This window comes from Spinacia oleracea, chromosome 5, assembly GCF_020520425.1.
Source record: "Spinacia oleracea cultivar Varoflay chromosome 5, BTI_SOV_V1, whole genome shotgun sequence".
NCBI classification, from domain to species: Eukaryota; Viridiplantae; Streptophyta; class Magnoliopsida; order Caryophyllales; family Amaranthaceae; genus Spinacia; species Spinacia oleracea.
Window position 1 is genome coordinate 25,461,498 of NC_079491.1, and position 21,321 is coordinate 25,482,818.

At 29.8% G+C, this 21,321-nt stretch overlaps 1 protein-coding gene across 2 annotated transcripts; it reads left to right on the top strand.

Moving 5' to 3' along the window:
* Nucleotides 1–18,485: 18,485 nt before the first annotated feature.
* Nucleotides 18,486–20,914, top strand: LOC110790207 (cationic peroxidase 1). Of its 2 annotated transcripts, none has more exons than XM_056828447.1 (4): nucleotides 18,486–18,755; nucleotides 18,861–19,052; nucleotides 19,655–19,820; nucleotides 20,417–20,914. In XM_056828447.1, the coding sequence occupies exons 1-4, from the start codon at nucleotides 18,486–18,488 to the stop codon at nucleotides 20,710–20,712; spliced, it is 924 nt and encodes a 307-aa protein (XP_056684425.1). In that variant the 3' UTR covers nucleotides 20,713–20,914. The 2 variants fall into 2 exon arrangements, with proteins under 2 accessions (XP_056684425.1, XP_021850675.2); XM_021994983.2 differs by having other exon boundaries at nucleotides 18,487–18,755; nucleotides 20,321–20,914.
* The last annotated feature ends 407 nt before the right edge of the window (nucleotides 20,915–21,321 follow it).

Genomic DNA, 21,321 nt, shown 5'->3' on the forward strand with positions numbered 1-21,321 from the left:
TCTTCGTGTTCCTCTTGTACAGGAACTTCTTGATTTTGTTGAGCAGTTTCTCTGGCTGTGTGTCTGCTTGGTTGGAAATCCTCATCATTGTCTATAGCACGAGATAAACCAATCTCGAAATGTTCTTGTTCCTGTACTATATCATATTTGTTAGATTCATCAAATATTATATGTACACTTTCCTCAACGCACATAGACCTTTTGTTATAGACTCTGTAAGATTTGCTATTTAGAGCATATCCTAGGAACACTGCCTCATCGCTTCTTTCATCAAACTTCCCCAAGTTCCTTTTGCCATTGTTGTGGACAAAACATTTACTACCAAAAGCTCTAAAGTAAGAGATGTTGGGTTTTATACCTTTTAGCAGCTCATAAGGGGTTTTGTTTAAGATTGCTCGAATCATAACTCTATTTACAATATAACAAGCTGTATTGACTGCTTCAGCCCAGAAGTTCCTAGGCAAGGAACTGGCTATTAACATGGTTCTTGCCATGTCCTCTAAGGTTCTATTTTTCCTCTCAACAACTCCACTTTGTTGTGGAGTTCTGGGAGCTGAGAAATTGTGGTCCATACCTTGTTCCTTGCAGTATTCATCGAATTTGTAATTTTCAAATTCTGTTCCATGATCAGATCTTATATGGATCAGTTGATGACCTATAGTTTTCTGGATTTTCTTTGAAAATGCAACAAACTCATCAAACGTTTCATCTTTGCTTGTTAGAAATATGACCCAAGTAAAGCAAGAATAATCATCAACAATAACTAGAACATATTTGTTCCCACTTCTACTTTGAATTCGCATTGGTCCACACAAGTCCATATGGATGAGTTCCAAAGGTTTTGTTGTGCTTACCAATTTTTTAGGCTTAAAGGAAATTCGGACATGCTTGCCTTTTGCACATGCATCACAAACTTTATCATTTAGGAACTTGATTGAGGGGAGTCCTCGAACCAGTTCCTTTGATCTTAGTTTGTCGAGCAATGAGAAGCTAGCATGTCCAAACCTCCTGTGCCATAGTAGGGGATCTTCTTCAATGGCACCGAGGCAGGTTAAGTTGTTCCTTGGAACTGTATTGAGATCCACAGAGTATGTGTTCCCTTTACGAGTTCCTTCCAAAATAACCTTCCCAGTGTTATTGTTAATGATTTGACAGTTTTCAGAGGTGAAACTTACAGAGTTTCCTTTGTCACAAAATTGGGAAATACTTAGTAGACTGTGCATTAAGCCCTCGACTAAAAATACATTTTCAATGGCATGGGAACTTGACCTTCCAACTTTTTCAATTCCAACAATTTCTCCTTTCATGTTGTCTCCAAAGGTCACAGTTCCTCCATTGTAGGCTTCTAGTGAGAGGAATTTAGATTTGTCTCCTGTCATGTGTTTGGAACACCCGCTGTCGAGATACCACGAGCTGTTCCCCTTCACTAGAACCTGTAAAGAGATCAAAGGTTAGTTACAGGAACTCGGGTTTCCTCGAGTTCCTTTTCAACTACAATATCTGACTTCTTAACCCATTTTTGCTTTACATAATTTATGTTTCTTTGATCCTGTTCCTTCATCTTGGAACATTCAGTACTTACATGACTTCCATTTCCACATGAGAAACAGACTTTCACACTTGAAAGATCCACATATTTTTTCTTATGACTGGTTTTATGATTAAAGCCTAAACCTTCTGTTCTCTTAGATTAAACTCTCAATCCACTAGCCAACCAACTTCTTAACCTTTTTCTTTTTGAATAAGCACTCTCGGTGCAACTGGCTGTAGTTTTTGCTTCAAAGCACTTGGTTTTTAGCTTATAGGCATGATGTTATACTATATAAGTGTAATCAGGCCCTAAAGGGGAATTTAAGTGTCAAAAAGGTTTATGTTATTGCTGCAACATCTATATAACATACTAAAAGAGAGGAAATCAATGTGGTGATTACAAATGTCACTCATTGATTGGCCTCTCTTTTAATTTTAAAAAATAATGAAATAAATGATTCTATGAGATTATTTCTATAAAAATAGTAAAATATTTTGTTGTAGGTTTTTTTTTTTTGTTAACTTTCACTATATAAAGGTGAGATTTTTCTTATACTTCGTATATATTAGAGAGGATTGCAGTCAAGTAAAGTCAAATCATGTTTTTTTTTAATATAGTAGTGATGATTGCAGTCAAGTAAAGTCAAAGAATAATTTTTTTATAGAAAAAATTATAATCATGATTACTTATTACAAAATTAGAATACTCAAATAACAGATATATACGTATTAAAAACTTTGAAAAGGAGTCAAACTTATTATGGAAAATTACAAATAAAATGATATTGTTTTATCTTAGCTACAAGTAGCAGCTAATCTTTAACATAACATTGTTTGAAATTGCAAAAATATTTGGCCAAAAAAATAGTTTAAGGAACTTGATTAAAAGAATACTTATTATACACTCATATACTTCATCTCTTTTCCATGTTATGTAAGGAGTACATTATATGCTAATCTAACTTGTACACTTGCGATAACATTTGAGATAAAAAGATTCCATGCATGTTCAAATAATCTTTTCCATAAAATCTTATAAAAAAATGTGTATAAATATCTCATGTATTACCTGTATATTCACTATATATGGTGTTTCTGACATCACCCCTTGCAAAATTTTAGAAATTAAAGCCGAAGATTGTGAGACTATGATTTTGTTGACATTACAACGATGTGAATTTTTTTATAGAAAATAATCAATAAAAATAACTTACGATAAAATTTTCTAAAAAAACTTAGACTAAAACTAATGTTGAGATTCATCTCAAACTGAAAAAAATTTAGTCAAATTGTGCAACTATTTAAAAGCGGTGGTAGTATTGTAATACATTAGTATATATTAATATGTTTGCAACAACATAAATAATTTGAATACGTTATTGTAAAGGATTGCAATATCACTTATATATAAAATTTCGTGCAAATTTAACATTTTGATATGTAAACCGTGCATCACACTTTATGATCGGACGAGTTTGGTTTTAGGTTGGGCTAACGACGAAGATAGACATAGATGATTGACTAATAAATAGAGTTTTGGGGTTGATGAGCGGGTTTAAGGATATCATGTACCCACCTTGGTGATAGAGCGAGTTTAAGTTGATTGGATTTGAAAACACTCAATAAATCCTAATTATGTATGTCACTTTTTAAAATTATTTATCAACATAATCAATTATAATACCTCGTAATAAGCTTATGTCAATATATTCAAAAGTTAGCTGAAAAATAAAGTAAATTATCTACCAAATATAGGGATGTTAGATTGCTTGTGGGGAGGTTTCTTTGAGAATCCCCCCGCGGATTCGTCTCATGGCCGAGCGAGGAAGGAGGAAAATTTGGTGGGTGATATGGTTAAACAGTGTATTCCACGCGGGTGATGAGACGGTGATGGATTTTAGATTGGACCTTGATTATCCTTCATCTTATTCATTATAAACATATCAACATTTTTTTACTACTCCTTTTATGCCAATTTCATCGTCACACTTTCTTTTTTCGACCGCCCAATTTATTTTTCATACTTTTTTTATGGCATGAACTCACTAATATAATTAAATCTCTCTTTTCACTATCATAAATTAAGGTCTCTCTTATTCTCTCATTCAATTAAAATACTTTTGTGTTTAAATATAATAGATAAGCCAAAACCTACTTATCATATAAAACTTTGTGAAAAGTTAATGTGACCATTAAATTGGGACGAATTTATCTATATATTATACTAAAAGAGAGGAAATCAATGTGGTAATGACAAATGTCATTCATAAATAAGACAAAATAAATTTAGCCTAATAATTAATTTTTTTAAAAAATAATTATTAGGCTAAATTTATTTTGTCTTATTTAAGGAAAATATGCACTATAAAATATATTATTGTTTGCCAATGTAAATTTTAAGGATTCGGTTGATAATAAAACATCCTAAAAATACTAAATAAAAATAGAAAATGTAAAAAATATGCATAAATAATATTCTATTCATGTGCTTATGTAAACGTATGTAAATATGGTGCATTAAATAAATTATCATTTACAATTAATATTCTACAAAATATAGCATACATATATATACTACGTATTACTTAAGTTATCATACACTACTTAAGCTGACACGTGTCATATCTCCTTTTTTTTATAAGTAATCCAAAAATTTATATCAGTAATTGTGGAAATATGCTAAAGAGTAGAAGACATTATTATGTACTCCCTCTGTTTCGAAATAATGGGGATAGTTTACCTTTTCACTTTTGCAAATGTAAATATTTGGAGATTAATATCTCTAATTTTGTAATCGTGAAAATTATAAAAAGTTGATATTCCGAAAGTACATATCGATACGAATCAAACAGGATCTCACACGACTATATTTTTCATTACTCATAAATGACAAATGATAGTCAATCTGAAATTTGTGAATAGTGCCAAAATTCAAAGTGTCCCTATTATTTCGAAACGGAGGGAGTACCTATCTATTTATCTATCTACTACGTATATATAGAGTATTATACTAAAAGAGACTAAGAGAGGGTATCTCGATGTGGTGATGACACGTGTCATTTGTAATGTTACTTTTCATTTTCAAGTACTCCCTAAATGTATATCGTATATAGATTATCCAATCTATATTATTGAATACACTGTATAAATAATATCTATTTACTAAATTAAATAAAGTATTTAATTAACTTAAAGATATTATAATTGACTTTTATTGTCTATCACAAAAATATTATGGAAAATATTACAGACAAGATATATGTACTGTACCAAAATAAAATAATCATTATTTCACAACTTCTATACGGTAACTAATAAGATATTTAACAAAAACTTATGATCAAACTTATTAGTATATAGATTACACAATCTATATTTTTTAATATACGGTATAAAATAATATCTATTTATTAAATTAAAGAAACTATTTAACTTAAAGATATTATTGACTTCTATTGTCTATCACAAAAGTATTATGGAAAATATTACTTAAAGATATGTGTACAGTACCAAAATAATATACTTAATACGGTAAATAATAAGATATTTAACAAAAACTTATGATAAATTAATTTATGAAATATACGTACTTCGTACTAGAATACATATTTATCAGGTTGTTTAAAAATTATATTTTTCTTAATTTTCCTTAAAATAAAGTTATGACCAAATTTGATGTACTAAAATTTAGGTGTTTGTTTCAAATGGGTATACATGAATGCATTCTGTATACAGTGCGTAGGAGTCTATCCGTTCTATAATAATGTTCCTCACTTTTTCATTATGTGCGGTCTCCAATGCACTACTTTGATCATTAATAGTTTTAATTTCGCATTAGTAAAAATTATAAAAATTTAAATTTAGAAAATTTACATGAATCCAATGATTTCTCACAAGCTAATATTTTTTCTTTTATTTATACTACTAATTATAGTCACTGTTTTTAAATTTAATTATATGAATATTAAATATGAGAAACATTATGGAACGGAGAAAGTATAATGTTGGTGAAATTATAATCTGACTATTATTATATTATACGTACTCCGACTCCGTAGTACTTATAATATGACCATAACAAAATTATACGTACTCCGACTACGTAGTACTTATAATATAAGAATCTCAATTTTTTTTAAATATATAATATAGTATTTTATCTATCTGTTTTTTTATTTGCAGAACTTTCCAAAAACGGAAAAATTACAACGCACAATAAATGGATAGCTCTTTGTATATGATTTAACATTTTATCCTCACTTTACTCTATTTATTAACTATAACCTTTCAAACACCAAATAAAATAATAGCACCCCTTTTCATTTTTACATTTATATTAAAGAAGTTTGATTCCTTTTTTCTTAAAGTGTGAAAAAGTGTATGTTCCAACTATATAACGGAGGAAGTTATCTCAAATATCACTTTTCTACTCTTTCACAAATCTTTTATTCAATAGTCATTTCATCCCTTTATTGCCTCATATTAATCTTTGGTGTGTCCGTTTGATATAACTCCATACACTAAACATAAAGTTTTCTCACTTTCTCTCTTTATCTCTTCTCTCATGTGACCACTATATCAAATCATGTGCACATTTTACACTCAATTCTTAACAAAGTGAATTTTGGCCATGGGGCAATCAAAAGGGTCAGAGTGAGTTCACTAGAAAATTAACCGAAGATAACGTGGATTATTGACCAAATATAGAAATGCCAGATTGTCAGTGGGGCGGGATTTTGTGAAACCCTTATGCAATTCCCAAATGGGAAATATTGGAGGAAAATTTAATTTGGTGGAAGATGCGAATAAAAAATATATCTGCCTCGGGTGACAACGCAATGATGGATTTTTGATTGAACCCTCCCACCTTGCATATCTTTCATCTATATGAGAATAACTTATGTTTGACACAAGTAATGAATGAGAATGAATGAAATTTTATCTACGTGCCCTTATTCCCTTTATTTTTATTTTTTTAATAAATAAGATACGAAATGGGGCAATAACACATCTATCCACAATTATTCTAATTAGAAGAATATCTACAAGCTATATTTTAGTTAATTATCTATAAATATATTTTAGATTTCATTCAAATTAATATTTTGCGTAGTAGATTGTAAATCGTGCATCGCACGGGTATTATTCTAGTTCTTATACTGTTTCTGTATATATGTTTCTCCTCTTCTGCCTTTTTTATACTGATGCTTTGTATGCCTTATGGCCAGTGAATTAATCTATTACTTTTCTTAATTTTATTTTTCAGTACAGTGCCTATGGTGGTGTTAATTCTTTCGTATTTAATTTTTTTCCCTTTTATATATATGTATGAATATCTTATACCCCGTTGTTTTTCAGTATTTTCAGATTGCCAGTTCCTGGTTATGACAAAGAACAAAGAGCAGATTGACGAAATAAGAACCGAATGGGTGCGCCATGTTGTTCAACAATTGTATAATAGCTAGGTTATGTTGAGAGAACCAACAAACATAAGACTCTAATAATTAATGTATTTTACGTAGTTTAATGTTTTGAATTTTATTTTAGATCTATGTAATTGGTTTTATTAGGGTGACAATTGCAAAATTCTTTTAATTGAGGTTTGGAAATTAATTTTCAACTATTTACTACTCTTAAGTATATGGTGTTATTTTGTGGCAAAAAATGAAATATTTTTCAGATATATTCTAAATATATAAAAAAAAATATAATAACTTTGATAGCGCTTCATATACACCCGCTATTAGAAAATAATTTAAAAGTTGGCGGTAAACCTTTAATAGCGCTTATAATGTGCTATGAAAAAACATTTGAATTATCCTAATATTACATATGACAGCGCTTTTGAAAAGCGCTATTAAAGGTACGTTTTATTTTTAATAGCGAAGCCATCAACAACGCTTCAAGAAGCGCTGTTAAAAGCATTATTAAGTGCTATTAAAAAGCATTTTTTTTTTATCATAGTGTAATTATATTCAGTTTCGTTCAATTTAAAACCTCTTTCATCGGTTCTGTACAAACTCAATTTCTATATTGAGCAATACGAAATACAATTTGAGATTAAATTAATATTCGTCACCACTCTTCCTCTGATTTTTGCATTCATATCCTGTGAGAGGTTCGCGGCGTCGTCTTATGTTTGGTCTCTAGGCGTTGTCGCCATCCCTGGCCGTTAGAGTTGTCCTTGGTGTTCCATTGATCTTCAATAGAAAGGGACGCACATTGATCCGAAGATTGAAGAGCATCATTGCGCCACCACTTCTTTATGTCCCAAAATTTGTCACGGTGGCAACTTCTTCTAGTACAATTATACAAACAAAAGTTTAAGGTAGCTTTGATGAACATAGTCTCTTAAAGTTGATGTAATAGAAGGTTGCTGATGTAAAATATTTTTTTCTTTTCGGCATTATTAGGTCTATTTGTTTTAAGGAATAAGGAGTAACAAATTATTGAAGGTTGATGGTTTTTCAAAGATGGATGATCAGTGAAGGTTGGTTAGGACTTGGGAGATCGAACTTACTATATTAAACAAAGGTTAATTTCGTACTTTTACTAATATTTAACCATAATACGGAGTAGTAGAAGATTGGTCAATTAGGTTAAAATTAGTGGAATAATGTTATATTAGAGAAAACATAGATTAGTAATTCAATTTGAGAGAAAGTGACAAAATTTTTGTTACCAATGAGAATTTGCAAAAGTATAATGCTACAAAAGATAATTTCCCTAAATTGTATACAGGAGTACAACAAGACGTCGTTAATTATTGTACTTAACATCAACATTTACAAAAATCACACTAATAATTATTTCAGTTCAAAGTATACATTCTATATAACGTGATTTGTTGACAAAAGTGTCTTCAGAATTCCTATAAGTCTTATACTCCTATGTAATTCATGAATTGGAACATTAGTCAAAATTTGTACATATTATTCCAGCTGAACACTTCACTCTCCTGTGTCTCAAAAGATTATTATACCTAATATTGTGTTAATTTTAATGGAAATAGGTGATAAAATTAGAGAATAATATATTCACAAGCTAGGGATGTTCAAAATCGGCCTGGACTGGAAAAACGGACCGGAAAAGGCAAACCCCGAACTGAGCCAAATCGACCCTAACAAACTGGTTTCCGATCTCATGGTGGAAAAATATTATTTTCTAGTCAACCCCTACCCACTACGGTCCCAAGCCCAGCCTGGTTCGAACATAACTATAGTAAAATCCGGGCAAGATATGGAAGCAAATAACTCGTTCAGCGCGTCTCCTGTGAGACCAGTCACACCATCAACTTGATGGTGTGACGAGCGCGAAACCAATAGCGTACCTGGACTATAAAAAAAAAAGTAACAGATCTAAACTAAAAAAGTACCTCCTCTAAAATTATATAAAAAAAATAACATATCTAAACTATAGAAGTAACATACCTAAACTAAAAATGTACCTCCCCTAAAACTATTCCGTATAAAAAAAAGTAACATGTCTAAACTATAGAAGTAACATACCTAAACTAAAAAAACGTACCTCCTCTAAAATTATATATAAAAAAAAAAGAAGTAACATGTCTAAAGTTCTAAACTATAGAAGTAACATACCTAAACTAAAAATGTACCTCCCCTAAAACTATTCCGTATAAAAAAAAAAGTAACATGTCTAAACTATAGAAATAACATACCTAAACTAAAAAAGTACCTCATCTAAAATTTTAAAAAAAAGTAACATGTCTAAACTATAGAAGTAACATACCTAAACTAAAAAAAATAACTCCTCTAAAATTATTAAAAAAAAAGTAACATGTCTAAACTATAGAAGTAACATACCTAAACTAAGAAGGTATCTCCCCTAAAACTACTCCGTATAAAAAAAAAGTAACATGTATAAACTATAGAAGTAACATACCTAAACTAAAAAAAGTACTTCCTCTAAAATTAAAAAAAAAAAAGGTAACATGTCTAAACTATAGAAGTAACATACCTAAACTAAGAAGGTATCTCCCTTAAAACTACTCCGTGTAAAAAAAGTAACATGTATAAACTATAGAAGTAACATACCTAAACTAAAAAAAGTACCTCCTCTAAAATTATATAAAAAAAAAAGTAACATATCTAAATTAGTAAGTGTGAACTGTTCTCATCATCAGTTGATGGTGAGGACAGTCTCATATAAGAATTTGGGTAACGCGTTACGTAAATGAAGGTAACAATAAAATTAAAAAAAAAAAAAAAAGTTTCCAATGATTGAGATAATTAAGGTGGACATACCAGCCCAATTAAGTGATCATGATATGTTACAGTAGATAAAAGCTACTCATCAGTCATCATATGCCATTAATCAATTAAATTTAATTAATCATCTCAACTGCCCAGCCAATTCTTTCGGTCCTCCCTTAATCCCTTTCTAGAAAGAGTTTCTAACTAAAGTAATTGACTTATTTCTTCACAATTATTTATAGTAATCCACGCGGTTAAGGTTTTAACCCATTATCCAAAATAATAGTATTTGTGTCTGTCTTTTCACAAAAATTGTTGTTTTGCGTTAAGTCAGTACTCGTACAGCTAGTTACAACGACTAGGATTCTTTTAACACAAATTTGCACGTATTTTCTGCTCACGAATCGATAGCTAAGGGCTCGTTAGGTATCACTGTAAGGTCCTATTCAGTATCGTTTTTTGTTTTTTGTTTTCAGCTTTCTGTTTTTATAAAATTAAAAACTAAAATATGAAAACCACAAAAAGTAGTTTCCAGTTTTTGTTATCAGTTTTCAAAATCAACATTATTAATATAAATATGACTATTTTTTAGTTCATGATTCAATCTAAATTATATGACTTTTGTAACCAAAAAAATTGAAAACTGGATTAGATTGAATTTTTTTTGGTTCATGATTCAATCTAATCCAGTTTTCAATTTTTTTGGTTACAAAAGTCATATAATTTAGATTGAATCATTAACTAAAAATTGTCATACTTATAGTAACTATGTTGATTTTGAAAGCTGACAACAAAAAATTGAAAACTACTTTTTGTGGTTTCACATTTCGGTTTTTAGTTTTATAAAAACATAAAACTGGAAACAAAAAATGATAACGAACGGGGCCTAAAATTTACCATAACGTTATACAAGTCAATTAATTATACATTTAAAGTGTATCTTATCACTAATCTATCTATACATTATGGCCCTGTTTGGCAATTGGCTGTTGGCTGTTGGCTGACGGCTGTTTTACTTGGCTGGTTTGACTGACTGTTCAAGTTGGCTGCTTTTGTTGGCTATGGATTGGTTACAAATATGTTTGGTAAAATCAGTTGTTGGCTGTTGGCTGTAGCTATGTAAAATGAAATTTAAGGACATTTAATGTATTTTATTCATTTTTCAATACATACTTTGTATTATGTACGGAGTAAAACGTAATTACAAATAAATAAAATATAAATTTAAAAATAAATTACTTTATGCAATAGTATTAATAAATTATTATTTTAATTAATAATTATGGAGTAATAATTAATAACTAATAATTAATAATCAATGATTAATAATTGATAATTAATAATAATTATTAATTATTAATTATTAATTAATCATTAATAATTAATGATTAATTATTATTAATTAATAACTAATTATTTATTAATTATTCACTTTTAGTTATTACTCCCTCCATTTCTAAATGTTGTATCCATTTGAAATCTTGGGGGATTTTTAAGAAAAATAGAATCTTGGTTTGTATGGGTATAAGTGTAATGACTGGGTGTAAGAGAAATGATTGTGTGTAAGTGATTGGAATAAAAGAAGGAGAGAGAAAACAATGGAGATATTTATTATTATTACTAAAACAAATCAGATTTACTCAAAGGATTTATATACCGGAAAATTCGAACTAAAATATGAACAAAAAATCGACCCAGAAATTTCGAACAAAAATAAACAAAAAAAAATCAAGAAATTTCGAACAAAAATCAACAACAAAAAAATATGAACAAAAAATCAACCCAGAAAATCAAGAAAAATCAACCCAGAAAATCAATTCGAACAAAAATCAAGAAAAATCAACCCAGAAAATCAAGAAAAATCAACCTAGAAAAATCAACATAACTCAACCCAGAAATTCGAACAAAAATATCAACAAAAAATCAAAAACTCAAGAACAAAAACCCAGAAAATTCGAAAACTCAAGAACAAAAACCCAGAAATAATTCGAACATAAATATCAACAAAAAATCAAAAACCCAGAAAATTCAAAAACTCAAGAACAAAAACCCAGAAAAAATCGAAAAAACAAGAACAAAAACCCAGAAAAATTCGAAAACTCAACCCAGAAAATTCAAAAAATCAACCCGGAAAATCAACAACAAAAACCCAATCAAAATCGAACAAAAAATCAACAATTCGATCCCAGAAATTCGAGAATTCGAACCCAAAAAACAAGAACGCGAACCCAGAAATTCAAACCCAGAAATTCAAACCCAAAAAACCCAAAACTCGAACCCAAATTCGAACCTAAAAAATCAACAAAATAAAATAAAAATCAACAATTTTACCACGAATCCAAGATTTTGAAGATTTAGAGGTCAAATTCGACAATGAAAACTCTAGATCTAGAATTTTTATGGTCGAATTTCACCATCTAAAGCTTTAATATAGAGTTTTTTTTCCAGAGATGGTGGTGGAGGCACAAAGGCGGCGGAGGTGTGGTGGTGGTGGTTGCGGCAGAGAGGTTTCAGGAGGAGAGAGAGTGAAAAAAATGAGGGAGGAGATTGAGGTAGGAGAGAGAGTGAAAAAATTGAGGGAGGAGAATCAGAGATTGAGGGAGGAGAGAGAAAATGAAATCAGAAGAGGGAGGGGGGGGAGAGAGGGACGTGAAATCATGAGGGAGGGGGGGAGAGAGGGACGTGAAATCATGAGGGAGGAGAGAGAGTGAAAGTGATGGTAAGGTAATATGAATTAAATAATTATTTTTGGGAAAATAAATTGATTAAATATTATGGGTGGGGAAAATTAGGTGGGAATATGGGTAGAATCTTTAGGTATTATGGTAATTAGATTGAAATGTAAGGGTATTTTAGGAAAAAATATATGTCCAAAAATAGAAAAGATTCTAAGTGGATACAACATTATGAAACGACTAAAAAGGAAACGGATACAACAAAAAGAAACGGAGGGAGTAGTCATTAATTAATACGGAGTACTCCGTAATTATTAACTTTTAGTTATTAATTATTAATTATTAATTATTAATTATTAATTATTAATTATTAATTATTAATTATTAATTATTAATTATTAATAATTAATTATTAATTATTAATTATTAATTATTAATTATTAATTATTAATTATTAATTATTAATAATTAATTATTAATTATTAATTATTAATTATTAATTATTAATTATTAATTATTAATTATTAATTATTAATTATTAATTATTAATTATTAATTATTAATTATTAATTATTAATTATTAATTATTAATTATTAATTATTAATTATTAATTATTAATTATTAATTATTAATTATTAATTATTAATTATTAATTATTAATTATTAATTATTAATTATTAATTATTAATTATTAATTATTAATTATTAATTATTAATTATTAATTATTAATTATTAATTATTAATTATTAATTATTAATTATTAATTATTAATTATTAATTATTAATTATTAATTATTAATTATTAATTGTTAATTGTTAATTGTTAATTATTAATTGTTAATTGTTAATTGTTATTATTAATTGTTAATCATTAATTATTAACTATTAGTTAATTAGTAAAAAATAAGGACAAAAAAGTAATTTAGATAGTGAAAAGCCAAAAGTCAACTCCAAAAAGCTAGTGTTACTAGCTTTTCATTTTTGGCGGAAAAGCTGGCTTTTCAGCAAGCTAAAAAGCCAGTTACCAAACAAATTTTTTGGCTGTTTGACTAGATTAAAAAGCCAACAGCCAAAAGTCAACCAAAAAGCCATCAAAAAGCCATTTGCCAAACAAGGCCTATATTAAAACAAACATTAAAACTTAAGAATAACACGTAGGTAAAAGTTGAACAAAAAAGTAAAAAGTTACCTTGTTTTAAATATATTTTTTGAAATTTTTATACTCAATTATTATTAATAAACCGAGTTGTCGTCAAATAAACACATAATTCATCCTCCCTAAAAATAAAAATAAAAACACATAATTCATCCACCTTATCAAAAGGAGGACCTTTTTGTAATCTAATCTATATCCTTGCATTGGTAAGATTAGTGGTTGGAGTTGAGTAATACTCTGTAGCTTAGAGTTATACTTTGCTACAACTTAGGATAAAGAAAACTCTTAAACTAAAGAGTACTATTTTTTGAGGGGAAACTAAAGAGTACTATTTTTTTAGGATAACACACATTCAACATATATCGTTGACTTTGAGTAAGATATAATCTTAAAAAAGAAATGTAATAGAAATTGTAATCCATTAGTTGATGGAATTAAATTAAAACTAAATTACCTTCAAAAACTAAGTTACCCTCAAAAATTTGCACAACGTCCACATGTACCCGTGCGATGCACAAGTTATGATATGAATATTAAATTTGCATATTTAAACTATAGTTATAGACAACTACCATTAACATAGAGCTTATCGATAATGTTGTTATTAAAATAATAATATATAGATATGTTACTGCCCCATTTCGTGTGTTATTTATTTAAAAATTTGAAAAAAAATACGAGTACGTAAATAAATTTACTTTCAATTCTTCCCCTTCCATGACCTGTTTCAAACATAAAATTATTCTCATACGTTCTTTACTTCAATAGTCATCGCCACTTAATATTCTCCCACGCATCATCTACATCACTATCCGATCATTTAACACTTACCCCCACCATTTACTTTATTCAACTATATATATTAGGGTAATCGAGTAAACAAAAAAACTTTATAATACGTAGGTTAATAGTGATAAAAATGTTGACATATCCACAATCAATTAGATGAATGACAGGTGGAGGGCATATCCAGTATATCTAAAATCTATAAATAGATGGGGGCTCCAAAAATCCCGACCCACATACAATCTTTCGCTATATTTGGTCAAAATCGATCTCACCTTTCAGCTAAATTTTGAGTAATTTGACATACATTTATTATTAAAATTGAATTTATTATTAACACCAATAACCAATATATTGATAAAAATATATTTAAATGCGACTATACATTTTTAGGATGAGGTAAGTGTTCCAAATCCAAAAAATCCAAACCCGTTCTATGACATAGGTGGGTACATGTTATTCTTATATCCGCCCACCAACACCATATATTTATTAGTCAATCATCTATTTTTATCTTTATCTTTTTCTTGGATAAATTAATAATAATACTTTAAAACCCGTGTGATACACGACTTTCATAATATGAATAGAAAATATGCATGACATCTAAACTATTATTACAGACAATTACCAACAAAATGGAGCTAGATAGATCAACTTGTGTCTTATTTTTTTTTTGCATTATTTTAGAAAAGAGAACATAGATAGATTTATTTTCTTCCCTTTTATCAAGTATCAAGCACAAAATTATTCTCACCCGCCCTATACTTCAATAGTCATACCCACGTAAGGTGTGCCCACCATCTACATCATTTCCTGATTACTTAACACTACCCCCATCATATACTTTATTCGGTTAGAGATTGATAACTTTGATTCAGGTTAGGGGCTAGTGTGGAGGATGGTCCCTCCACCCATGTACCCGCTTAAAATTCTCATCCTCGTCCACAATAGGTACAATCCTCATCCCGCTCCCCGCCTAATAACATTTATTCCCACCCCGTCACCCACCCGTGAATCCACACCCGCCTCATACTTATCCCTAGAGACGATATTTTTTGGGTAAGAAAGAAGATGATTTGTAAAACTTTATTCTAGAGTATTTGACAATTGGTTTGTCTAATTAGGTTGATCGAGTGAAGAATTTTTTTATAATATATAGGTTAATAGTGATAAAAATGTTGATATATCCACGATCAATTAGATGAAGGATACATGGAGGGCATGTCCAGTACATCTAAAATCTATCATAATCTCTCCATCAGCCGAGGCAGATACATAGAATAATTTATACTCTATCACCAAACACTTTTCGCCATTCCCCCCCCCCCCCCCCCACTTGGTTGGGGCGGAGTTGGTAGGGGAGACGTCTCCCAAAAGCTCTACCCATTGACAATATGATATCCCTTTATTTGGTTAAAACCGACTTTACCTTTTAGCTAACTTTTGATTTTGAATATATATAATGACATAAATTTATAATTAAAATTGATTTTATTATTAACCACAATATTGATAAAAATATTTTTCATCACACGGGTTCATTTTTAGGATGGGTGAATGTTTCCAATTCCAATAAATCGAAACATGCCCTGTCACCAAGTTGTGATGCACAATTTACATATCAAAATAAATTTGCACAAAATTTTATGTATAAGTGATATTGCAATCCTTTATTCCTTGACATCACATATATTATCTATAATTTTGTGTTGCAAATATAATAATATTAACTTATTATATTATTAAATTAATACTCCAATATAAACCTTTATAAGATATAACCATTATAAAGTATATAACTTATGGAGTTAGAAAATTCAAAATTATCATTGCCCCACCCCCTAAACTTGATGTGTTCATAGACATACCACTAAAATGTCTGCTCACCTTTTCGACCAAAGGTTCATCTTACCCACCACCTTTTAATCAGTGACAATCGTGAACATTTTCTTCGGCAACGATTTTTCCCCGCTCTCAGTCAGTCCGGGCCAAGGGGTATTCCGATTTTTATTTTCAAAGAAAGGGGAGCTGGCGGGGCCCCCAGGAATCTTTTGATTCAAAAGACTTGAGTGTGTTCTTTTTCAAAAAAAATTTATTTATGAAAACCACCTTTTAATTCTACATTAACCCTTTATGCTTTTGAGAATATGTTTATACATTAAATTAGCTATTTAAAAATTATTCTTAAATTACAAATTAAATTAATATTTAGAATGAGTAAATATGTGTCGTATGTGAGTTTGGAACCTTAAAATCAATCCTTCTTTATTATTATATTGACTAACATTTTATCCCTATATTTCTCTGTTGCCCATCTAGCTAGCATAGATGTGACAAACATTCTCTAAACTCGTCATTTCTACAACTCCTTCGTTCATGAACTTAAGATCTCTCCCGCTTTCTATTTTAGTCATTTCCTAAAAGTTATTTACACTTTTCTTTTTCCATTTAGGCATATAAATTTTACATTTATACCCTCATTTTTCCCACTACAACATACAACTTACAATATTTTATTATAGGAGTCAACCACAATTTATTTACTCACAATATCTTAACATTACTTTTCAGTTTTCAGCCACTTGCATTGTTGGAAAATTTAGGCTTAGTCTTATTCGACTTTTTTTGTCTAAACTTATATTATCTGAATTTATCTGAACTTATTCGTGGCGGAAGTAGGAATACGAAATATGTCAAATTCAATTAAAAGTATACTGAGTATATTGATTTAAGGAAAATGTAAATTGAATTAGATAAATATGTTAGTCCTTGTAAATAAAGAAACAACATTCATTTGTTTCAAAATAATTGATACAGTCACACTACTCACACGTCATATTAAAGTTAAGGAGTATGTTTATTTTTCCGTAATAATTATTCCATTTTTTCAATAAATGGAGTAACATATAAATTAGTCAGACTATTAGTTTTAGGAAATAATAGCAAAGATATGGCCACATTTTATGGCCTCACTTTTAGCTTTTATTTGGTAAATAAGATATAGTAGAGATATGACCACACTTTTAGTTTTTATTTTGGTAAGTAAGGTATAAGATATTTAACATAATATTTAAATGTTTAGGAATGATACTATATTGGTAATTTAAACTTTTACGTAAATGTTTTAGGATATTTATTATTACAGAATCGTTAAGAGCAGTGAATAATATTTTCATGATGCATATTTTTCCTTAAATAAGATAAAGTTAATTTAAATTACTTATTTTAATTATTTTTTAAATTAAAAGAGAGGCAAATAAATGAGTGACACTTGTCATCACCACATTGATTTCCTCTCTTTTAGTATAATATATAGATTGAATTTTGTTCTATTTATATATTTTTTGTACAACTTTTGAAAGGATATATGACTTTAACCGTACTTTTTTGCTAACAAAAACTGATGGAGTACATAGTAATAGTATTATTAATTGATTAAAATACCGGATTAGATTCAATCTGTATATTTACTAAATATCTAAGTTATAAACAATTTAAAAGAGGAAAATTTGTCAGAAAAAACCTTTTAAAACACAAAAATTGTGAGAAATGACATTTTTAAAAAAAGTTGTGAAAAAGGCCCAATTGCATTTTTTTTGTGTGAATAAGGACCATAAGTGATTTTTCGGTGTTGACCATCACGTGACACGCACGTGTCTTAAATTTTGACTTTATTTTTTTAAAAGTTTCCCTCCAATATTTCCTTCACCCCTAAGTCGTTGACCACAGGAAAATCGCTTATGGTCCTTATTCACAACAAAAAAATCCAATTGGGCCTTCTTTCACAACTTTTATTTTTTATAAAAGGTCATTTCTCACAACTTTTGTGTTTTAAAAGATCCTTTCTGACAAATTTTCCTTTAAAAGATTAATGATAAAACTAAAGTTATGTGTTGAAATTTAAAATGTCAAATTTGTTTTGAATTATAAGTCAAATATAATACACTCCATAATTTCCGACAATAAACAACGTATTATTTTGTCCATTTCAACAAATACTTTATCACTAAGCATTATTTGGCCAACCGAATATAGTCGTCGAATGTTGACTTGGAATTGTTCACACTTGGCTTACGCACTTAGGCTTGATTTGGTTCTACAAATACACATGAAATCAACCATGCATTTTCATAACCAAACTAATAATATTTCACAAATGGCTTCCTTTTCATCATCTTCGACGTTGAAAATTTCCAATTTAAAGCTTCAATGCAGCTTAATCTTAGTACTAATTGGAGTAGCTTCAGCTCAATTATCATCAACTTTCTATTCAACCTCGTGCCCAAATGCGCTCTCCACAATTCAATCCGCAGTTCAAGCTGCAGTGAAAAACGAGTCTCGTATGGGTGCATCCTTGCTTCGGCTTCATTTCCATGATTGCTTTGTTAACGTAAGTCTATATCCATAAACGAGTCTTGTATGATCTTTGTATATATATGTGCGTAAACTTTTAAAAAAGTCATTGTTTTACTATTTGTGGATGATCAATATATAGGGATGTGATGGCTCAATATTGCTCGACGACACTGCGAACTTCACCGGAGAAAAAACAGCCGTACCAAATGTAAATTCAGTGAGAGGTTTTGATGTTATCGACACCATCAAATCACAAGTTGAGAGTGCTTGTGCCGGAGTTGTATCTTGTGCTGATATTTTAGCTGTTGCTGCCAGAGATTCCGTCGTTGCGGTAAGACTATCGATCATAAAACTAACAATCTATTGCAAGTTCATGCATTGATCGGTTAGCCACTTCAAGTTTCTACCCCCAGTACTAACTCCGTTTCATAATAATCTTTACATTTTCCGTTTTAGTCTATTTCATGATGTTCTTTACATTTTATCCATGTTATAGCTATTTCTTTTGATATTTAAGTCTAAACAATATTGCATTTTAGTGATAAATCGTCGATTAGATAATATAGTATCCACCACTAGGTACAATCAAAATCAATTAATATATATATATATATATATATATATATATATATATATTGTTAATAACTACTAATATACTGTCAACATCTAAGAGTAGGAGCAAGAATCAGCGATCAGATAATATAGTGTCCAGCAAAATATATACGAAATTCTATTTGATTTGAAAGTTTTCTCAATCACTGAAATTAACTCGGAATTTTCGCATATATATAATTGTCCTGCCATGTTATAGCTACTCCGTATTTCTTTTGATATTTAAGACTTGCAAATTAGAAAGAGAAAAGATCGAAACAGTTTTGGTTTCATATATTTAAGACTTAATTTCCCACTAATTAATTTAATATCAACTTTCAGCTTGGTGGACAAAGTTGGAGTGTACAATTAGGGAGAAGAGATTCGACAACGGCAAGTCAAAGTGCAGCGAACTCCAATATTCCTGCCCCAACTTTGAATCTCTCCCAACTCATACCATTCTTCACCAACAGAGGCTTTACTACCCAAGATTTGGTGGCTTTATCAGGTTTATATCAATTTCTACCCACTTTTTTTATTCATACATTTCTTACTTTCTAAGGGTGTCTTTGGTACACTACTTTTAAGGGTGTTTTTGTAGTAGTACGGATTGGCTATTAACTAACCGGGTGATGATAAAAGTCACAAATTGCGACAACATTTAGTTGTCGCAATCTTACACGTCGGAGTTTAATTGGTACATATACGCGCCACGCAGGTCATGAATCATCGGAATATTTTTACTATCAATCTAATATTTTTACTATAAAAATAAGTAAATATGATATTCGACATAAAGAAGGAAACAAATTAGAATATTAAAATTTTCCTACCTTTTTATGAAACATGTATAATAGGTTATATATATAAGTTAAATACTTTAATTTCCAATTTAAATCATGACACATAAGCATGACATGTCATCATTGTGACACGGCTTAAAGGTCGCATGTTGCGACCTTTATCATTTTCGTAACTAATTAATGTCGTTACCCATTATAATTGTAGGTGCTCACACTATAGGGCAAGCAAGATGTACAACTTTCCGGTCACACATATATAATGAGACTAACATAAACTCCACATTTGCGACATCTTTGCAAGCAAATTGTCCTAGCACTGGAGGTGACAACAACCTTTCACCACTTGACAAGACGAGCCCAACGACGTTTGACAATGCCTACTTCACCAACTTGATGAGCCAACAAGGACTTCTTCATTCAGATCAAGAATTGTATAGTGGAAATAGTGGAACCACAGACTCTCAAGTTTCGTCTTATAGTTCCAGTTCTTCCACATTCTTCACGGATTTCTCTACTGCAATGCTTAAGATGGGTAACATGAGTGTTCTTACTGGCACCACTGGAGAAGTCAGAACTAATTGTAGGAAGACCAACTGATTTGAGGTTTTCAACTTCTTTGACACCTGAATTTCAGTTGAAACTCAACAAACAAAACAATTGTAAGGAAAGAGCTAGCTTTGAGTTGTAATTCTAAAAGTCAAATTTTATGAAATTGTAATCTTGTATGATTAGTTTTTAAACCGTGCTATATATGCACGGTTTTCTTACTTGAAAAAATTGGTTATATTGCCTATGGAAATAGGAGATGATACGAAAATTTTAAAACAATAGAAGATAATGCATTTGGATTGTGATAAAAATAATTAAAATTGGATGTGAAACAAAATTAATTGTATGTGATCCAAGGGAAAAAAAAAACAGAACAAGACATATGTTCCGGGTATAAAACAATGAGCTTTGGATTGAAAGTCCTTTCGTTGATGTGGAAGACTCCACGAATACCTGCACACGAGTAAGGTTACTAGTCTCGGGGTGTTTTCAAGGAAAGCCCCTCCGATGCCTAAATAAGCACTATATTCGGATCTAAACAGAGTTCTCTAGAGATTGTAAGTGTGAAGGCAATCAATGAACTGATAGGTTATGATACATATGACAAAACATAAATCATGCGGAAAAACCTTAATGTCAGGAAACATATTATTTACA

Coding starts and splice junctions, on each gene's coding strand:
- LOC110790207 (XM_021994983.2), top strand. CDS start 18,522: ATGGCTTCCTTTTCATCATCTTCGACGTTGAAAATTTCCAATTTAAAG. Junction 19,053..19,654: donor CCAGAGATTCCGTCGTTGCG/GTAAGACTATCG, acceptor ATCAACTTTCAG/CTTGGTGGACAAAGTTGGAG. Junction 19,821..20,320: donor AGATTTGGTGGCTTTATCAG/GTTTATATCAAT, acceptor TTATAATTGTAG/GTGCTCACACTATAGGGCAA.